Raw genomic sequence first — 18,916 nt, 5'->3', positions numbered from 1 at the left:
TACTATAGGGTGACCCCAACACACCCCTAATCCCGGAAATTCAAGCGGCCAATGTAGACAGTGCTTTTCCGGAAATTCAAGCGGCCAATGTAGACAGCTGGCAAGTTTTTCCGCAAAAGCAGATGATTTTGCGGAAAACTTGCCAGTCTAGACACAGCCATGGAGGTATACCTATGTCACAGAACTGGAAGGGACCTTGAAAGTTCCTCAAGTCCAGTCCTCCGCCTTCAAAGCAGGACCCAATACTATTCCTGACAGATTTGACCCAGATCTCTAAATGACCTCTTATAGGTTGAACTCACAACCCTGTATTTAGCAGGTTAATGCACAAATCACTGAGCTATCTATTCCCTTTCTTCTGTGTGCTTCTGGTCTTCTTCCAGCCTTTTCGTCTTTCCTTCTGCTTCTGTTACTTCCGATCTTCCTGGTCTCCTTCTTGGACCCCAGTTTATATAATGAAACCTTAGCTCTTCCTTAGCTATTCCTTAACCAATTATTTTAGTATAATTTTACTAACCAATCATAGCAAACTGACCTAACCAATCATACCCACCTTAATTGATTTACACCTAGCAAAATTAATTATCCAGCAGACCGAAACAGACAGAGTATCAGAGGGGTAGCCATGTTAGTCTGAATCTGCAAAAACATGCATCTGACGAAGTGGGTCTTTGCTCACGAAAGCTTATGCTCCAACACTTTGGTTAGTCTATAAGGTGCCACAGGACTCCTAAACCAGACAGAGATCGTACAGTCCAACAATAGGAAAGTGTAATGACAATGATCATTGAATGAGGATTCAACAACATTCTCTATGGAGAAGCAGTTCCTTGCCAGACAGAATGGGGTGACTTCCGTTTTCTTTCCCCATCTTGAGACCCGGTGGCAGTGGGGAGCTATCGGGACAAAGTCCCCTTCTCAGTTTGGTGTGACACTATTTTAATACAATGGAGATGGAATGTGAGTGTGTGACTTGATGTCTTACAGCTAATGGCTGCTGATCTTCAGTCTGGCTGCACAAAAAGGCTTTGGCTGCCAATATGGCTTCAGGCCTTCCATAGTGGTTACAGAAAAACCATATTGTTATGCCAGGCGATGGCGCGTCTATGTCGGGTTGAGAAAAGGTTTGGCCCGAGGACCGTACTTCCATAATTGTGTGGGTGGCTGGGGAGGCTTTGCCTCCCCAAATTGCCAGGCATGGACTGGCTCCCACCCACTTTATGACCCCTTGCTCCCCACTTCTGAGCACTCCCCTTGCCCCAGAACAGCCACCTCCTATCCACTCCTACCCCCGATCACTATCCCTTGACCACCTATCTGGAATCCTCCACTAACAGCCGCCTTTTTGCTCATGGACACCATTCTGAGTTGCAAACAACAGGAATCCATATTAGGGCTCCTTCTTCCCCCTCCTTTTCCTGCTCTTTCCGTACAGCAGGAAACCCTGGTACGATCTGCCCAGTAACGAGCTCACATGGGAAGAGACTGAACGGTTTCAATGAAGTCTGCGGAACAACTGCAGAAACTATATAGGGCCGCCTGTGGATCTGAGTGGCAGAGTGTTGTTGTGTCACAGCATGGGTATGCCGGTCTCACGCCTTGGGTAGCTGGGTGTGACTAGACTCACTTGCAAGCAAGGAGTGGGCAGCTATCCACCGCTCCTTATCATCCTCCCCACACTTACAGCCACAATGACGCAGGGGAAGGGAGGAGAAATTAAGACTTGTTATTGCCTGTGATAGTTAGACACCGCCCCTGCTCCAGCTGTTGCTGTTCCTGGTTGCTGGTTCTGACCCCTCCCGACCATCCGGAGCTGTGGCACGAAATCGAGGGAGAAAGCTGCAAGACATGGTACAATGTCGGCGGGTTTCTATCCAGCCACCTTCCTGCCCTTTTGGGACTATCTTGTGTCACAGTTCAGCTCCGTGTATTCTGTTTCCTATATTCCCTTGTAACAGTGGGGTCCTTATAGATCTGTGTGGCTGTGTCTAGACTGGCCAGTTTTTCCAGAAAATCAGCCGCTTTTCCGGAAAAACTTGCCAGCTGTCTACACTGGCCGCCTGAATTTCCGCAAAAGCATTGAATTCCTACTGTTTGAAATCAGTGCTTCTTGCGGAAATACTATGCTGCTCCCGTTCAGGCAAAAGTCCTTTTGCGCAAAACTTTTGTGCAAAAGGGCCAGTGTAGACAGCTCAGATTTGTTTTCCGCAAAAAAGCCCCGATCATGAAAATGGCGATCGAGGCTTTTTTGTGGAAAAGCGCGTCTAGATTGGCACGGACGCTTTTCCACAAAAAGTGCTTTAAAAGCATTTCTGGAAAATCAAGCCAGTCTAGACGTAGCCTATGTGTATCAGTTGTATAGTTAATACTTTCCTGTCATACCTTGTTTATCTCCCTTTTTCCTCTTGATAAAATCCCTTGGCTGCGTCTAGACTGGCAAGTATTTCTGCAAAAGCAGCTGCTTTTGCGCAAAAACTTGCCAGCTGTCTACTGTGGCCGCTTGATTTTGCGCAAAAGCACTGACGTTCTATTGTCCGAAATCAGTGCTTCTTGTGCAAATGTTTTGACGTTCCCGTTCGGGCAAAAGCCCTTTTCCGGAAATGTTTTTGCGCAAGAGGGCCAGTGTAGACAGCTAAAAACTGTTTTGCGCAAAAATGCCCCAATGGTGAAAATAGCAATCTGGGCTTTCTTCAGCAAAACTGTGTCTAGATTGGCATGAATGCTTTTCCGCAAAGAGTGCTTTTGCGGAAAAGCGTCCGTGCCAATCTAGACGCTCTTTTCCGCAAATGCTTTTAACGGAAAAACTTTTCCGTTAAAAGCATTTGCGGAAAATCATGCCAGTCTAGATGTAGCCCTTTAGTTTACCACTCTTGGTCTGTCTTCTTTTCTTTAGAGTAATCTATGATCAACCGATGACAGATGAGAGTGTGGGGACAGGCCTGACCGTTGACATTCCTTGCAACCAAGGTTTCTCGGCAAACATCACTTCCTAGCCGACCCCTCTGCTCCCCACTCCTGATGGCCCCTGGGACTTCTCACCCCCTATCCATCCCCATTCCTGCCTGCCCTCTCTCTGCCTCAGCATTATCCTCTGTCTCCGAGTCAACATCACCCCACTCCATCCAACCCTCCCCACCTCCTGACCGTGTTGTAAAAACATCCAAATTGGTAGTACAGCCAACTGAGGTTGTGGGGGAGGGGTAGGAAATGGAGGGGGGAGGGGACTTGGGGGTGAACCTACCTGGTTTGGAACTTGGTGACCAAACAGAGGGATCCCCTGACCTAGATGTGTTCTGCAGGCTCTCATTTGGCTCCCTCTGGTCTATGCGGAAGGATGTTCCTAGCTGGTTTTTCTGTCATCCATTGAACCTTCCTTTGTTATCCCTCCCTACTTGTGGATTCTGTTTCCTGATGAAGTGCAAGTTAAGGCAAGCTTGTGTTCCCCCTTTGGCTGACACAGACTTGCCTGGGCACAGCTGTGGGGTGTGGAGCAGGTGTAAATGTCACGTCACAGACAACAATGCCAGACATATTTCACCAGAACAATAATGATCAGCAAATTATGAGTTTCCAAATGATTCCTTAAAAGGCGTACTTTGTATCAAGATTGCAACAATAGTGCGTAAGATGGGAATACTGGGGTGTATTCTGTCACAGACACCCCACTCCAAAAGACAGGATAAAACCTGAGATTCCTGGTTCCCAGCCCCCTGCTATAACCCACTAGACCATACTCCCCTCCAAGGTAATGAATAGAAGCTGCAAAGGAGAGTCTGGCTTACCTGGAGAGCGAGGGAAGGGTTACGCTAACTGTGGAGATGCACCTGAAGTCCATCAGATTTTATTGTTTTCTTTGTTTGAGGATTTGGAAATCATGTCTGAGCTGGTTGATTGTTTTTCTCTTTTGCAACTAAGGATTACAGCCCAGGGATTCTCCCTGAGTCTATTTCACTCCATGGTTTTTAACACCCAGTCATTCACTATGTTTGCAACAGTCATCTTGTTCTACTAATAAAGGTGTTTTATTTTTATTTTGGTTAACCAGTATTGATTGATTTTTGTGTCCTTAAACCTACATGTCTAAGAAAAATCACGTTACCCGGGAGAAGCCGAGGCCCATTGTTCTCTGCAGATTATCTCAGTTTTCCCACCTCCAAGCATAAAGGAGATTGGGGCAGGAGGGACAGCTTTACCAGTTTTCTTTCTTTTCTCTCTCTCTCTCTCTCTCTCTCTCTCAATTCAATTTGGGACTATCTCCTATACCAGCAGTGAAGCCAAAAGCAATGACATGACATGGATATTTCAAGAGCAGGCTAAAATAAATGTTGTGTTGCATGTCCAGTGCCACTCAGGGTGTGTCTAGACTACATCCCTCTGTCAACAGAGGGATGTAGTCAAGACACACCCATAGGGATTCAACGCTCATGGCCAGGGAAGAGACCTGCAGAATGTTCGAAGGAAATACGTCAAGTTTCACACCATGGCACATGGAAGAGGTTGATTATATATACTGTTGGTCAGCTGGGGAAACTGAGGCTGGAGGTGTGGAAAGTTCACTAGGGCTCGGCAGCACAGAAGGATCGATGGTTGAGTAGATTTGAGGTTCTCCTTCAGGCTTCGCTCTGTACAAGGTCTGTGTTGTGGTTCTCCTAGAATCTGCAATCAAAAAGTGATGCGTTCAGTGTTTATACCACCCTTCCAACTCACCTCTGAGGTGGCCTGGCCTTGGATAAGGATGGATGAAATGGAAGAACCAGTAGAGGGTGCTGTGACAGACTCATGGATGCTCTCCGTGGTGCTAGCGGATGCTATGCGGCATAAAACAGGCTGAACGGGTCTCGAGGGCTACGTCTCAACTATGGGGTTTTAGTGGGATACTGGAAGCATCCCACAAAAACCCGGCTGTATCCAAGGAGTGCATTTGCTCCTCTGCTTTTTTTTTTTTTGCGGAAGAGCAGATATGCTCTTTCGGGGAGCCCTGTCTACCTCCTTTCATGAGGCATAAAGGGTCCTCCAAAAGAGGAGGCTTTACCACCTTTTGGCCCCATCTAGACCATATTTCCCTCCTCCCCATCTTTTTTTTTTTTGCTCTAACTTTCCCCCAGCCCTTTTTCTCAACAAAAAATCCTTGTTGTTCCTCATAAAAAAAATTATTGTTTGATGTTCCTCGGTCTTAAAGTTTAAGAAACAAAATACAGGACTATGTAGCACTTTAAAGACTAACAAGATGGTTTATCTATCACTATTAAAGTTTAAGAAACACTGGTCTAGACCTCAGCTCGGGACTGCTCTGCTCTGTAGATCCAGAGTGACACCAATTGCTCAGAACTGCAATGGGGTTCAGGGCCACTGGGAGCAGGGTGAGGAGACTCCATAGGGGTGCTCTCTCCTGGGCTTCAGGGCTGCCCCCCATGTCCCAGTGAGGCTCTTAGGTTGGCGTGTGGCCCCCAAAAGTCAATCCCGCCACAACTGACTCCACTTCACCCCCTTCCTTCCTGGCCCTGCCATTCCAATGCCATTTGGGAGTCTCTTTAGCTCCCTGTCCAAAATGCTTGGGTATCCACCCAACGGGCCCCACCCTAGAGGTGGCTGCATGCCAGCCAAAGATGTCCCAATGGGAACAGGTCTTATGACAAGCACAATGCCCAGCGAGCTAAGGGGCATGACCACAGTAGAGCAACTAGACCTGGTGGGTCCCCACATCCCTGCCACTTAGTGCTTCCTGATTCCATAAAAAAAGTTACCTTGGCACTTCATCAGGAAGTAGGTGGTGAGGAAGATGAGGCCATTGAGGGTGAAGAAGGCACCGCCCACAGCCAGCTCCCGGGACAAGCTACTTGCCACTGGACGCTCTGTCAGAGAGAGGAGGCAGGATGGAAATGGAGGTACAAAGTAGGGGGTTTCTGCTGCCCCCTGCTGGCAGGAGAGACTGGTCCTCCTGCCCCCTGCTGGAGTATCTGAAATGTGCACCGTGTATGTGTGAAATACTGGCACCCGGAGGACAAACAGGGATGTTGAAAAAGAAAGGGGTGGCTATACTGTATAATGAGCACTAGGGGGCAGCAGAGGGTGGGGCAGGGAAGAGGTGACCATGGTTGGTGTTTGGAAGTTGAATGCTTTGTTACATTACTAAGTACTTGGTTGTTCCATGTGTGTGTGTGTGTGTGTGTGTGTGTGTGTTTCCCCGTCCAGGCCACACTAAACTTTCCGTGTATCTAGGGCTGGTTGTGTGTCCCTATGGCAGCCTCACCTTTCAAGGTGACCATCACAGCCTGGCTCCTGGTGGAGGGAATCCATCTCCCACTGTCCTTCTCCTCATACCCGCAGGAGTATTCCCCAGAGCTGTTGGTATCCGCCCGCGGGATGCTCAGCACGGCGACGTTCCTAGGTACGGTGCCGGGTGCCGTGATGTGGGTCGCAGACCCTGCATCTCCGGGGATGATCTCAGCTCCATGCTGGTAGAAGTGGAACCTCCGCTCTGAGGCATCCCCAGGGGCTGTGCAGGTGATGACGAGGCGGTGCCCTTCATTCACCTCTCTGGGTGGGGGATTCACACTCAACGTTGGCTGCGGAGGGGGGTCTGAGGATGATAGGAAAGTGCATGGGTCCGCCAGGGCAGGAGAGGGAGGAAAATGGAGATGTGGTTTGGATAATCCAGCTTCCATCCCTCCAGGCCTGTCAACAACTTTTTTCAGCTGAAATAGGGAAGCGTTCTCTCAAAGATTCAAGAGTAAGCATTTGGGTTATCACGCTATCTGGGGAAGAGGTGGGTCTTCCTTTTCATTGTGCAACCAAATTATTAATCATCTTGGGCAATCACATTCTGTTCCATTGGATGGCCAGTCAGTTGACCATGTTGTTGCTAGTTGGGCAGCCATCTTTGTTATGTGCTCTGTGAGCCACCGTTTTGGAAGGGATCTCTGTCCGTATTTGGATTGCCATGCTGGGTGGGAAAGCTGATGTCCATTGAGCGGCTTATTGACCGGCCATTTGGTTTTGTGTGAGTTTCAATATTGGGAGGATGCCTCAATATTTAGGTGGCCATGTTGGACAAAGAAGCTGCCACCAACTTACTGGCCGTATATACCAGCCATTAAGTTGAATGTGAGTGGCCAGATTGAACGGACATGGTTGCCAATACGGCCATGTTCAATAACTATGAATAATTTTAATGAGCAGGGTTTGACAACTTCGGGAAAAAGCATTTGTGCAAGAGGGCTTTTTCCTGAGTGGGAGAGTCATTGCATTTGCTCAAGAACACTGATCATACATTAGATCGTCAGTGTTCTTGCGCAAATTCAAGTGGCCAGTGTAGACAGTTGGCAAGTTTTTCCACAAAAGCAGCCATAGGGTGTATGGGGAGATAGATAGATAGAGGGTGTGTATGGGGATCGATCGATCGATCGATCGATCAATCGATAGATAGATAGATTGATAGATAGATGTGGTATATGGGGATGGATAGATGGCTGTATCTCACCTTTGACTTTGATGGTGATACGATTGCTCTCCCTGGACTTGTTGAAAGGATATGTCTTGCCCGTGTAATAGACACAGATGTACTCCCCCGCGCATTGTAGGTCTGTGATGTTGAGGTTGTAGGTTTCTTTCCAGCCGGAGGACACTGTAGATGTAACAGCTGATCCCATGTTGCTGTAGTACTGGAATTGTGTCACGGGATCCCTCAGATGGGGAGCAGAGCACGTGAGAGCCACAGTGTCTCCGAGCAGGTACTCATCCTTCTGGGGGTCTATGGAGAAGGCTGGGGCTGGATTTGGGGCTGGAGAGGGAGGGGTCCATTAGCACCAACTCAGAACCCACAGAAACCCGGCAGCAAACAGGCACCCTCAGATTTCTCCTGCATCCACCCCCCAAAGGTGGGAAGAGCTGGTGGGAGGTTCTGCAGCCTTTTCCCCAGGGCACTGGCATGTGGAGTCCCCGTGCCTGAGTCTGCCCAGATCCTGAGATCTTGGCTAGGAGAGGGGGCAGTTGTCCTGCATGCAACAGGCTAGAGGTGAGCACTGGGATGTTGGGGGGGAGGGGAGTCCTGCCCCCCTCCCTTACGGGCAGTTCTTGGTATGGTGGATGGTTGATAAAGGAGAAAGAGGAACTGGAGAATATGAGGTCAGGGGATTTCTTCCCTGAATCAGTGTGGTCATTTCACGTAGCCAGGGAAAAGTGCAATATCAGCGGTTCCCAGAACTTAGCTCTTCATGCGCACTGAGGCCCTCTCCTCTCACAGAGATGTAGAAACCCCCCTTGTCCCTCCGGTGTACGGCCTCCTTTCTACAAGGGGCAGAGGGGTATTTGCTATCCAGGCCACAGCCCGGCCTCAGCCTTCCTGCTAAGGCTCATCTCACCTGCCCTGCTCTGAGAATGGAGTGAGGTGGAAATGAACCAGAGCTGCATCGGTGGAAGGAGCAAAGAAGAAGTCAGAGATCTCTTCGCTCACCCCCCCACCACCAGCACTGCCGACTATGAAGATCTGCCCCCCCACACACACATCCCACAGCTTCATTGGAAGGTAATACCCCATCCCAGCTTCCGAGACATCCCCACCCACATCTCAGCAGGGACAGCAGGGTGTAAGGAGCAAAGTAAGGGATGGAGATCTCTGAGCTCACATCCACCCGTCCTTTCCTGCCACGTCCCACAACTTCATTGGGAGGGAGTACCCCCACCCCGGCTTCAGACACCGTCCCTTCCCCAGGCAGTCGCATCTCAGCATGCGGAGCCTTAGGCATTACCTGTGGGGGAGACCAGCCAGGGAAGTAGCTGGAGACAGGCTGGAAGAGAGAAGAGAGTTGATGAGACTTCCATGAGCTACGGGATGCCGGGAGCAAATGGAGAAGGTGCTCAACAGGAAAAGGAAGGAAAGGGGACATAACTTACCCAGCGCAGGCAGAAGGTGAGTTAGCTCCATGGTCTTTGAGTCAGGGAGCTTGATTTTCCCTCTTCATCACATGGCCTCGGAGAAGTTACAGCCTCCACCACCCCACCAGCTCACAGGAAATCCTGCAGAGACCATAATCTCTCCCATTTCCCCTCCAGAGCCCAACTGTGAGCTTCTGACCACAAATGCCACCCGCCCCGGCCTCTCAACCATGCACACAACTTTTCCTGTTGTCCTCCCCAGCGCAGAGCAAACGCAGTTCTACTTCCCCTCCTGTGGTCCACCAAAGCCCTTCATCTGGGCTGCTCAGTCATCGCTGCTCAGAGGTGGACTCCCACATTCCTCACCCTCCTGGGAGATGGGTTTCCCTGCTGCCCTGGTGCCTGCCTTTCCTGGGAGTTCATGGGGGATCTGGCCATCCACACCGGCCTCCTTCGCCTTCTCCTCGGCGCCTGTAAATAATCACATCGCCTGTGGTTCCTAGTCACCACGCAGTACTTCCTAACCAGCCACAGCGAGTCCCACAGGGGAAGCCCAGCTGGGAAAACTTTCAAGCAGAAACAGGGACTGAAGGATGCTTCCCCCATAGTCAGGCGGAGGCGAGAGACTCTGGGGGTGTCTATGCAAACACAGTTTGCTCCTGCTCCGCTTGGCTTTGCTGGATAGTCAGCAGTGGGAGTGGAGTTTGCTCGTTGCAATCAGCTGAATTCGTGCCTGTGGGCCAGCTAGGCTGGTAGTGAACGCAGGGATTATGAAATACCGTGAGCAGTGTCATTCTGGTCTGTGATTCATCTGCTTCAAAGGAAAAAGCTACCGTGGAGCAGAAAAGCACTTGCTCAGCAGGGTGCAAAGCAAGTGGGATGGGGCAGTGTTCCTGCCCGGCCTGCAGAAGAGTTGAAAATGACTAAGAGGCTGATGGGCAAAGGTTGTGTCTGAGAGGTGCAAGGAAGCAGATGGTGGCGAAGAAGGGCCCAGCAGGGCGGTAATGGGGGATGTTAGGAGGGACCAGCAGAGTGGCGGTGGGGGATTGTGACGCGGGGCCAGAAGGGTGACACTAGACAGGAGCGAGCCAGCTGGGTGCAAGTGCCCAGTGGAGTAGGATGCCTCTTTACGTTCCCACATTCAGGCTGGGCGGTGACTCTGTCTCTACTCCTCTGAAGTCTAGGTCTGCGCTGACTAGGACAGTGACTGTGTGTAGGAAAGGGCCGGGTATGTGGAGGGACATTTCCACGGCTGGACCAGACCCTGTCAGGAAAAGGACTTTGCCCAACTTACTTAGCCTGGGACTGTTTATGAGGCCTGGGTGTGGTGGACAGAAGGGCCTGGATGTGGCTGTAATGTCACCCCCTGTGATCTATGCTGAACGATGTTCCTGGTTTTTCTCTCATCCATTTAATCTCGCTTTGTTTTCCCTCCCTTCTTATTGATTCTGTTTCTTGCTTAAGTGCAAATTAAGGCAAACATATGTTCCCCCCTTTGGCTGAGATAGACCTGCCTGGACATGGCTGTGGGGTGGGGAGCAGGTGTTAATTTTGTTGTGTCATATACAAGAGGACAATAATGATCAGCATGATTTTTCCAATGGCGCCTTACATGACCTATTTTGGACTAAGATTATTACAATAGGGTGTCAAACGTGAATACAGAGGTGTAGTCTGTCATAGACACTTCCCTCCATGAGCCAGGATAAAACCAAAACACTCTGGTTCCCAGGCCCTTGTGGAATGAGGCTTCCTATTCCGAACTACCCAGTTCGTGCTGCGTGTAGCCGCGGGCACGGAGTCCGAACTAGAGGACATTTAAAAATGGCAGAGCCCAGCAACATGCAAATGAAGCCCGGGAAATTCAAATCCCGGGCTTCATTTGCAACTCCGGTTGCCTACATTAACCACCCTAGTTGGAACTAGGGTGGTAATGTAGACATACCCTTAGAGATTTATAAATCAGGAAGCTTGCCTCCAAGAGTTTTAAAAGACCTGGCCAAGGAGCTCACAGGATTTCATTGGCTGGTGATCTAGAAGATCTGCTCAAGCCATTATTTTTGGAAAATGCTAGGGCTTATGTTATACATTATTTTTGGAAAATGCTAGGGTTAGAGCAGTAGTTCATCACAACAGCCACTTTTGGACTTGGAATCTCTGAGGATAAAACTTTGCCAATGTAAATTGGCAGCACATTATGCCATCTGTTGGCAATGCAGAGCATATGACACAAGCTAGGTGAGGAAGCACACAAATACCACAACCATCAATGAGACAGAGAGTGTAGTGGGTTTGAGAGAATTTTAATTCTGAAGCCAGAAAGATAGGGAATTGATTCATGCAGCATGGGGAAAAAATGGAAAATGGAATCCGGAAAAGATGGGATCTTTCTTTCTTTCTTTCTTTCTTTCTTTCTTTCTTTCTTTCTTTCTTTCTTTCTTTCTTTCTTTCTTTCTTTCTACTGAGGACCAGCTCCTACGTCAGCAGTGGAACCCAAAGCAATGGCATGACTTGGAAGATTTACAGAGCAGACTAATGTATCTGTTGCATAATACTTCCAGTGCCACTTAGGGATTCAAAGCTCAGGACCAGGGAAGAGATCTGCAAAATATTCAGAGCAAATATGGCAAGCTTCATAGCATGGAACATGGAAGAGGGGAATCATATGTCCTGTTGGTCAGCTGGGGAAACTGAGTCTGGAGGTGTGGAAGGTTCATTGGGGCTCAGCAGCACATCGGGATCGATGCTCATGTAAATGGGTTCTTTTTCAGCCTTGGCTCTCCGCGATCTACGTGTTGCAATTCTCGTAGAGTCTGCACACAAAAAGTCACAATTTTGGAGTTTTTATCACGCTTCCAACCCACCTCTCCCGGCTGGCCCGGCCCTGGGGAAGGAGGGATGAAACAGCAGGTGGGAGAACCAGTAGAGGGTGCTGTGGTAGACTCACGGATGATCTCCATGGTGCTAGTGGATGCTGTGCTCAGACAGCAAGGTGAGCAGGTCCAGAGGGGATGATCTCCCCCTTAGAGTCAGGGTGACCCCTGTTTCCCAGAGCTGCACTAGGGGGTGCTGTCCTCCAGGAAGCAGGGTGAGAAAGCTCAGTAGGGGAGCTCTCTGATGGCTTTCAGGGCTGCCCTCAATGTCCCAGTGAGACAGGAGTGTCACCCCCAACCTTCAGTCCTAACACGCTTCAGCAGCTCATTCCCACCCCTGCCATGTCAGTGTCATTCCAGAGCCGCCTTAAACCCCTGTCCACAATGGTTGGTCATTCACCCAATGCGCCCCACCCCAGAGGTGGCTGCATGTCAGCTAATGGCTGAAGAACTCCCTATGGGAACAGGGCTTATGACAATCACACTACCCAGCCAGCTAAGGGGCATGAGCAGGCAGACACAGAAGGAGGGAGACATTTCAGCTTTGGTGGGTCATTTAGGGTGTGAGGACGAGTCCGCAAGACCCTGTGAATCAGGGCTCCCTGCCCCCACAAAAACCAGTTACCCTGGTGCTTCATCAGGAAGTAGGTGGTGAGGAAGATGAGGCCATTGAGGGTAAAGAAGGAGCCGCCCACAGCCAACACCCGGGACAAGTTGCCTGTGGTAGAGGGAAGAGACATGATGGAGTTGGAGGTACAATGCCCTGGTCCGTGTGTGTGTGTGTGTGTGTGTGTGTGTGTGTGTGTGTGTGTGTGTGTGTATAAAGGCTGAGGATCTGATGTCCCAGCAACTGCTGGGAAAGACAGAAATGGATGATCCCGGGGAAAGTGGTAACGATAGAATGGTAGAATTGTCCTGGCCTCTCTATTGTTGATTCGTAAGTGGTTGGTGAGGCAGTTTTAAAACTTCCCAATGTCATTTTCTTGTTCTGCAATTTACAATATCCCAGTCTCTGACTCTCGTTCCTTCCTTGTTCCCTGAGTGAGAATCCACTTTCATTTGTGATGTTTAAAGGGACTCATCCTCCAATAAAGAATCATTTTTAGAAAATGTGTGAAAGACCTCTTTTCATCCATAAATCTTCTAACTAAACACATGAAAAAAACCCCATATAGGAGCCATGCTAGTTTGACCCAAAATGGAAAAAATGTTCATTTCCTCCCCCCTCCCCATGCCCTCTGTGGCCAAAGTGTACATATCTGTCAATGAAACCAGAGAGCAGGTCACAACACAAAAAGGGGGTGTGGCGACCTGTCAAAATATATATGACGAATGGCATGTAGAGTGGTACTACTCTTTCTCCCGTGGGGTATGACGGACCGTGCAGCACTCACTTTTCACATAGATATCCACTGGCTCGCTCCTCTTGGATGGGATATTCCGGCCCAACATACGCACCCAGTAGGAGCAGGTGAACAACCCAGATACCTCTGGCCCCGTGATGCTCAGCTGGTAGGTGTAGTTTCTCCGGAATGAAGCCAAGGCTGAGATAGCGATTCTATCTCCAAAGTACTGGAAGCCTTTAATGTTGTCTGCCAGAGGTGGCGCAGAACATGCAAGATCCACGGAGGTGCCGGGGCGGTATTCCTTGTACTGAGGATGCACAGAGAGGGATGGAGCCTGGGGTGCATCTGGGAAACATCAATTTCCATTGGCACCTCCCCATATTGGAGAACAGAGAACCAGCATTTTTAATCCCATCCCTTTGTGTTGCCAGGGTCCCCTTTCTAGTGTCCAAATGTGTGGCTAATGTTCTTTTCTGTGAAGGTTGGGTTCTTCCGTGCTTTTGAAGAGCCCAATGTTTTTAAAAATCTGATGGTGGCCAAAAGAGCAGGAACTCGAAAACAAGGGGGTTGCTCATATAGAAAAGACCAAACTGCATTAGGAATTTAAGGGTACGTCTAAACTACATGCCTCCGTCGACGGAGGCATGTAGATTAGCCAGATCGGCAGAGGGAAATGGCTGCCCCGCTCTGCCAATCAGCTGTTTGTCGGCAGATCGGGGCAGTCTGGACGCGACGCGCCGACAAAGAAGCCTTTCTTGATCGGCACAGGTAAACCTGGTTTCACGAGGCATACCTGTGCCGATCAAGAAAGACTTCTTTGTCGGCGTGGCGCATCCAGACTGCCCCGATCTGCCGACAAACAGCTGATCGGCAGAGTGGGGCAGCCATTTAAATTTAAATGAAGCCGCGATTATTTTAATCGCGGCTTCATTTCCCTCTGCCGATCTGGCTAATCTACATGCCTCCATCGACGGAGGCATGTAGTTTAGACGTACCCTAAGTGCCCTCTTGGAGGAATGGGGAATGTTCTCATTGAGGACGAGAACTAAGAGGAAAAGAAATGCCTTCAAGTGCTTAAATTCATGACTGCGAGACACCCCAGTTCATGGCCTCCACGGAGACCTTGGATTTCTGGCTTGTTTCAACGATCTCTAACCCTCCAGAGGTTATGTGCTGGCCCCCTTCATCCTGAACAGTCACTTGAAATGTGTGTCAAGTCCTTGCTCTAGATAATCACCTCCACTTTGGATGGAGCTGGGACACCCCAGGAAATGTCCCCACCCAAGCTGAGCCATGTGTAGCTAGAAGGAGACTTTCCACCCAATTTCCTTCTAACCAGTATGGCCAGATGGTGATATGACTTTCTATTGAACCCCACACACTGGCTGTTAAGCCCTCAGCAAGGGCTCGGGGCTGTAGTGGGAAGAGATGCATCTCCCCGAGCCATGAAGTGACCACAGCCAGGCGAGAGGGTCCCCTCCCTGTTGACCCCAGCATGGAGCTGGGGGGCTTTGGGCAGGTGCTGGCGGAGATGTAGCCAACATGTTTGGCTCCTAGGTGTAGACTATGGGGCTCCGTGCTCTGCCCCCACCCAGAGCAACATCCCTTCACTCCCATTGGCTGGGTATCGGCCAATGGGGACTAGAGGGTAGCGCACCACAAAGCCTCATGCCCCCTCCAGGAGATGCCCAGGGAAACCTGAGTCCCAAATCCCTGCCCCATCCTGAGTCCCTCCCCAAACCTGGACCTCCTTCACCCTAAACCTCTCATCTCTGTCCCTGCCCCCAAACACTCAGCCCCAGAATAAATCCGGTATCTCCTGCTGCACCCCAAGCCAGAACCTGCACCTCCCCGCCTCACACCACAGTCCTGAGCTCTTCCCCAAATCTGAAGCCCCCTTGGGCACCCTAAACTCCTCATCTCCAGTCCCTCACGGGAGCCTGCCTCCCCCCCCAGCCAGAGCCCTCCCACACCCCAACTACCTGTGCCCCATCCAAATCTTGGTCTCCACCCCCACCACCCACCTACAGATTGATGTGAGTGATGTGGTACGGCACCTCCATCGTGGGGCACATGGACATAAAAGAGTCCAGGGTAGACCGGGGGATGAAAGTGCAGGAATGAAAGTCTGGAATGAAACCTCCAGGAATACTTCCAACCCAAAGGGGGGATCTAGGCACCACAGGGTGTTCCTGGCACCCACAGATGTTGCTCCAAACAAAGACATCACCCCACACACCTTTTGCCTCTAGGTCAACACAGCTCGGAGAAGGCAGCAGAGGTAGGAGACTCAAGGGGGTGGGGGATGGAGAAGGGAACACAAAAACTCGAGGAAGCCGTGACATACCCAGTACTCGAATGTAGACGGAGGAGCTCTTCTCAGATGGGGCTTCTTTCCCGGATACCTCCCTCCTGTAGGCGCAGCTGTACTCCCCGGCGGTAGACTGGTTAGCCGTGAGATGGAGCCACGCTTCTCTGTAGGCTTTGTGGGGCTTCATGGAGAGCGGCTTCCCCCCACTTGGGTCAAAGAACTCGAAACTTGTCACGCCTTCGGCCCCCCGAGCTGAGCACCGGAGGGTGAGCTGCTCGCCCTCAACAAACTGTCGGAGTAGGGGGTGCAGAGAGAGTTTGGGGGCTGATAGACGGGCTGGAATGGAAATGGGGATTACTGCAGAGGGGGAGATATCCAGGGAGAGAGGGAGAAGACATGGGGGGATGAGATCCGGACCCATCCCATCCTGCCCCCAAGCTCTACGACAGATACAGAACCTTCAGCTACCTCTCGCCTTTACCTGAAGGAGACACTGGGCTGGGAAACATCTGGAGAGCAGCTGAAAAAGGGAAAAGAGGGAGTGAAACTCAGGAAAAGAAAGAAAGAAAGAAAGAAAGAAAGAAAGAAAGAAAGAAGGCAGAGGTCACTCACCTAGCGCAAGCAGGAGTCTCAGTACCATGATGAGCTGGTTCCTCTGCTGTGAGAATATGGGTTCTCTGCCTAACTCATGCGCCTCTGTCAGTTTGGGGCTATATTAAGCATTTCCTATCCCCTGGCTTATCAGATGCACAATACCCCTCCCAGACTGATTTTCATGGTTCAGATTGTACAAAAAAGGGACTTGAGGGCTGGTCTTATCTCGGCATCTACCCACTTTATTTCTAATACCACCTCTTCTTTCTTTCTTTCTTTCTTTCTTTCTTTCTTTCTTTCTTTCTTTCTTTCTTTCTTTCTTTCTTTCTTTCTTTCTTTCTTTCTTTCTTTCTTTCTCAGGAGTGGCACCAAAAGCACACTAAGCATGCCTTTCTACCGCCACCCTGCTTGCCCCTCTTCACTCCTCTCTACTGCCGCCCTGCTGGCCCCTCTTCACTCCTCTCTACTGCCGCCCTGCTGGCCCCTCTTCATTCCTCTCTACTGCCACCCTGCTTGCCCCTCTTCACTCCTCTCTATTGCCGCCCTGCTGGCCCCTCTTCACTCCTCTCTATTGCCGCCCTGGTGGCCCCTCTTCACTCCTCTCTACTGCCGCCCTGCTGGCCCCTCTTCACTCCTCTCTACTGCCGCCCTGCTGGCCCCTCTTCACTCCTCTCTACTGCCGCCCTGCTGGCCCCTCTTCACTCCTCTCTACTGCCGCCCTGGTGGCCCCTCTTCACTCCTCTCTATTGCCGCCCTGGTGGCCCCTCTTCACTCCTCTCTACTGCCGCCCTGCTGGCCCCCCTCACTCCTCTCTACTGCCGCCCTGCTGGCCCCTCTTCACTCCTCTCTACTGCCGCCCTGCTGGCCCCTCTTCACTCCTCTCTACTGCCGCCCTGCTGGCCCCCCTCACTCCTCTCTACTGCCACCCTGCTGGCCCCTCTTCACTCCTCTCTACTGCCGCCCTGCTGACCCCTCTTCACTCCTCTCTACTGCCGCCCTGCTGGCCCCTCTTCACTCCTCTCTACTGCCGCCCTGCTGGCCCCTCTTCACTCCTCTCTACTGCCGCCCTGCTGGCCCCTCTTCACTCCTCTCTACTGCCGCCCTGCTGGCCCCTCTTCATTCCTCTCTACCGCCACCCTGCTGGCCCCTCTTCATTCCTCTCTACCGCCACCCTGCTGGCCCCTCTTCACTCCTCTCTACTGCCGCCCTGCTGGCCCCTCTTCACTCCTCTCTACTGCCGCCCTGCTGGCCCCTCTTCATTCCTCTCTACCGCCACCCTGCTGGCCCCTCTTCACTCCTCTCTACTGCCGCCCTGCTGGCCCCTCTTCACTCCTCTCTTCTGCCGCCCTGCTGGCCCCTCTTCACTCCTCTCTACCGCCACCCTTCTGGCCCCTCTTCACTGCTCTCTACTGCCACCCTGCTGGCCCCTCTTCACTCCTCTCTATTGCCACCCTGCTGGCCCCTCTTCACTCCTCTCTACTGCCGCCCTGCTGGCCCCTCTTCACTCCTCTCTACTGCCACCCTGCAGACCCATCTTCACTCCTCTCTACCACACCCTGCTGGCCCCTCTTCACTCCTCTCTACTGCCAACCTGCAGGCCCCCCTCACTCTTCTCTACTGCCGCCCTGCTGGCCCCTCTTCATTCCTCTCTACTGCCACCCTGCTGGCCCCTCTTCACTCCTCTCTACTGCCACCCTGCAGACCTCTCTTCACTCCTCTCTACTGCCACCCTGCAGGCCCCTCTTCACTCCTCTCTACTGCCGCCCTGCTGGCCCCTCTTCACTCCTCTCTACTGCCTCCCTGCTGGCCCCTCTTCACTCCTCTCTACTGCCACCCTGCAGGCCCCTCTTCACTCCTCTCTACTGCCGCCCTGCTGGCCCCTCTTCACTCCTCTCTACTGCCTCCCTGCTGGCCCCTCTTCACTCCTCTCTACTGCCTCCCTGCTGGCCCCTCTTCACTCCTCTCTACCACACCCTGCTGGCCCCTCTTCACTCCTCTCTACTGCCAACCTGCAGGCCCCCCTCACTCCTCTCTACTTCCACCCTGCTGGCCCCTCTTCATTCCTCTCTACCGCCGCCCTGCTGGCCCCTCTTCACTCCTCTCTACCGCCATCCTGCTGGCCCCTCTTCACTCCTCTCTACTGCCACCCTGCTGGCCCCTCTTCACTCCTCTCTACTGCCACCCTGCAGACCCCTCTTCACTCCTCTCTACTGCCACCCTGCAGACCCCTCTTCACTCCTCTCTACTGCCACCCTACAGGCCCCTCTTCACTCCTCTCTACTGCCGCCCTGCTGGCCCCTCTTCACTCCTCTCTACTGCCACCCTGCTGGCCCCTCTTCACTCCTCTCTACTGCCGCCCTGCTGGCCCCTCTTCACTCCTCTCTACTGCCACCCTGCAGACCCCTCTTCACTCCTCTCTACTGCCACCCTGCAGACCCCTCTTCACTCCTCTCTACTGCCACCCTGCAGACCCCTCTTCACTCCTCTCTACTGCCACCCTACAGGCCCCTCTTCACTCCTCTCTACTGCCGCCCTGCTGGCCCCTCTTCACTCCTCTCTACCGCCGCCCTGCTGGCCCCTCTTCACTCCTCTCTACTGCCGCCCTGCAGACCCCTCTTCACTCCTCTCTACTGCCACCCTTCAGGCCCCTCTTCACTCCTCTCTACCACCACCCTACAGGCCCCTCTTCACTCCTCTCTACCGCCGCCCTGCTGGCCCCTCATCACACCTTTCTATTACTGCCCAGCTCTCTGCTCGTCACACCGCTCTACTGCCACCCTGCTGGCCCCACGTCATGCCTCTCTACTGCCGCCCTGTTGGGCACTCCTCTCGCCTTCCTATCCCCGCTCTGCTAGCCCCTTGTCATGCCTCTCTACCACCACTCTGGAGGTCGCTCTTACACCTCTTGGCCACCATCC

The 18,916-nt window shown here is 51.8% G+C and overlaps 2 protein-coding genes across 3 annotated transcripts; both read right to left on the bottom strand.

Annotated features, from left to right (window-relative positions):
- Window positions 1–3,819: 3,819 nt before the first annotated feature.
- LOC142818225 (Fc receptor-like protein 5) lies at window positions 3,820–9,337 on the bottom strand. Its single transcript, XM_075911972.1, has 7 exons — window positions 9,241–9,337; window positions 8,893–9,015; window positions 8,748–8,786; window positions 7,481–7,780; window positions 6,251–6,580; window positions 5,745–5,852; window positions 3,820–4,656 (listed from the first exon to the last, which is right to left on the bottom strand). The coding sequence occupies exons 2-7, from the start codon at window positions 8,921–8,923 to the stop codon at window positions 4,502–4,504; spliced, it is 963 nt and encodes a 320-aa protein (XP_075768087.1). The 5' UTR covers window positions 8,924–9,015; window positions 9,241–9,337; the 3' UTR covers window positions 3,820–4,501.
- A 1,457-nt stretch (window positions 9,338–10,794) lies between these two features.
- LOC106732001 (alpha-1B-glycoprotein-like) lies at window positions 10,795–16,388 on the bottom strand. Of its 2 annotated transcripts, XM_014573545.3 has the most exons (6): window positions 16,017–16,385; window positions 15,886–15,924; window positions 15,441–15,740; window positions 13,142–13,438; window positions 12,373–12,465; window positions 10,795–11,687 (listed from the first exon to the last, which is right to left on the bottom strand). In XM_014573545.3, exons 1-6 carry the CDS (start codon window positions 16,042–16,044, stop codon window positions 11,536–11,538), a joined length of 909 nt encoding a protein of 302 aa, XP_014429031.1. In that variant the 5' UTR covers window positions 16,045–16,385; the 3' UTR covers window positions 10,795–11,535. The 2 variants fall into 2 exon arrangements, with proteins under 2 accessions (XP_014429031.1, XP_014429032.1); XM_014573546.3 differs by lacking the exon at window positions 12,373–12,465 and having other exon boundaries at window positions 16,017–16,388.
- Window positions 16,389–18,916: the final 2,528 nt, after the last annotated feature.

The sequence above is a fragment of the Pelodiscus sinensis genome, chromosome 30, assembly GCF_049634645.1.
Source record: "Pelodiscus sinensis isolate JC-2024 chromosome 30, ASM4963464v1, whole genome shotgun sequence".
Taxonomy (NCBI): Eukaryota; Metazoa; Chordata; order Testudines; family Trionychidae; genus Pelodiscus; species Pelodiscus sinensis.
This window is presented reverse-complemented; position numbering and strand designations above follow the sequence as displayed.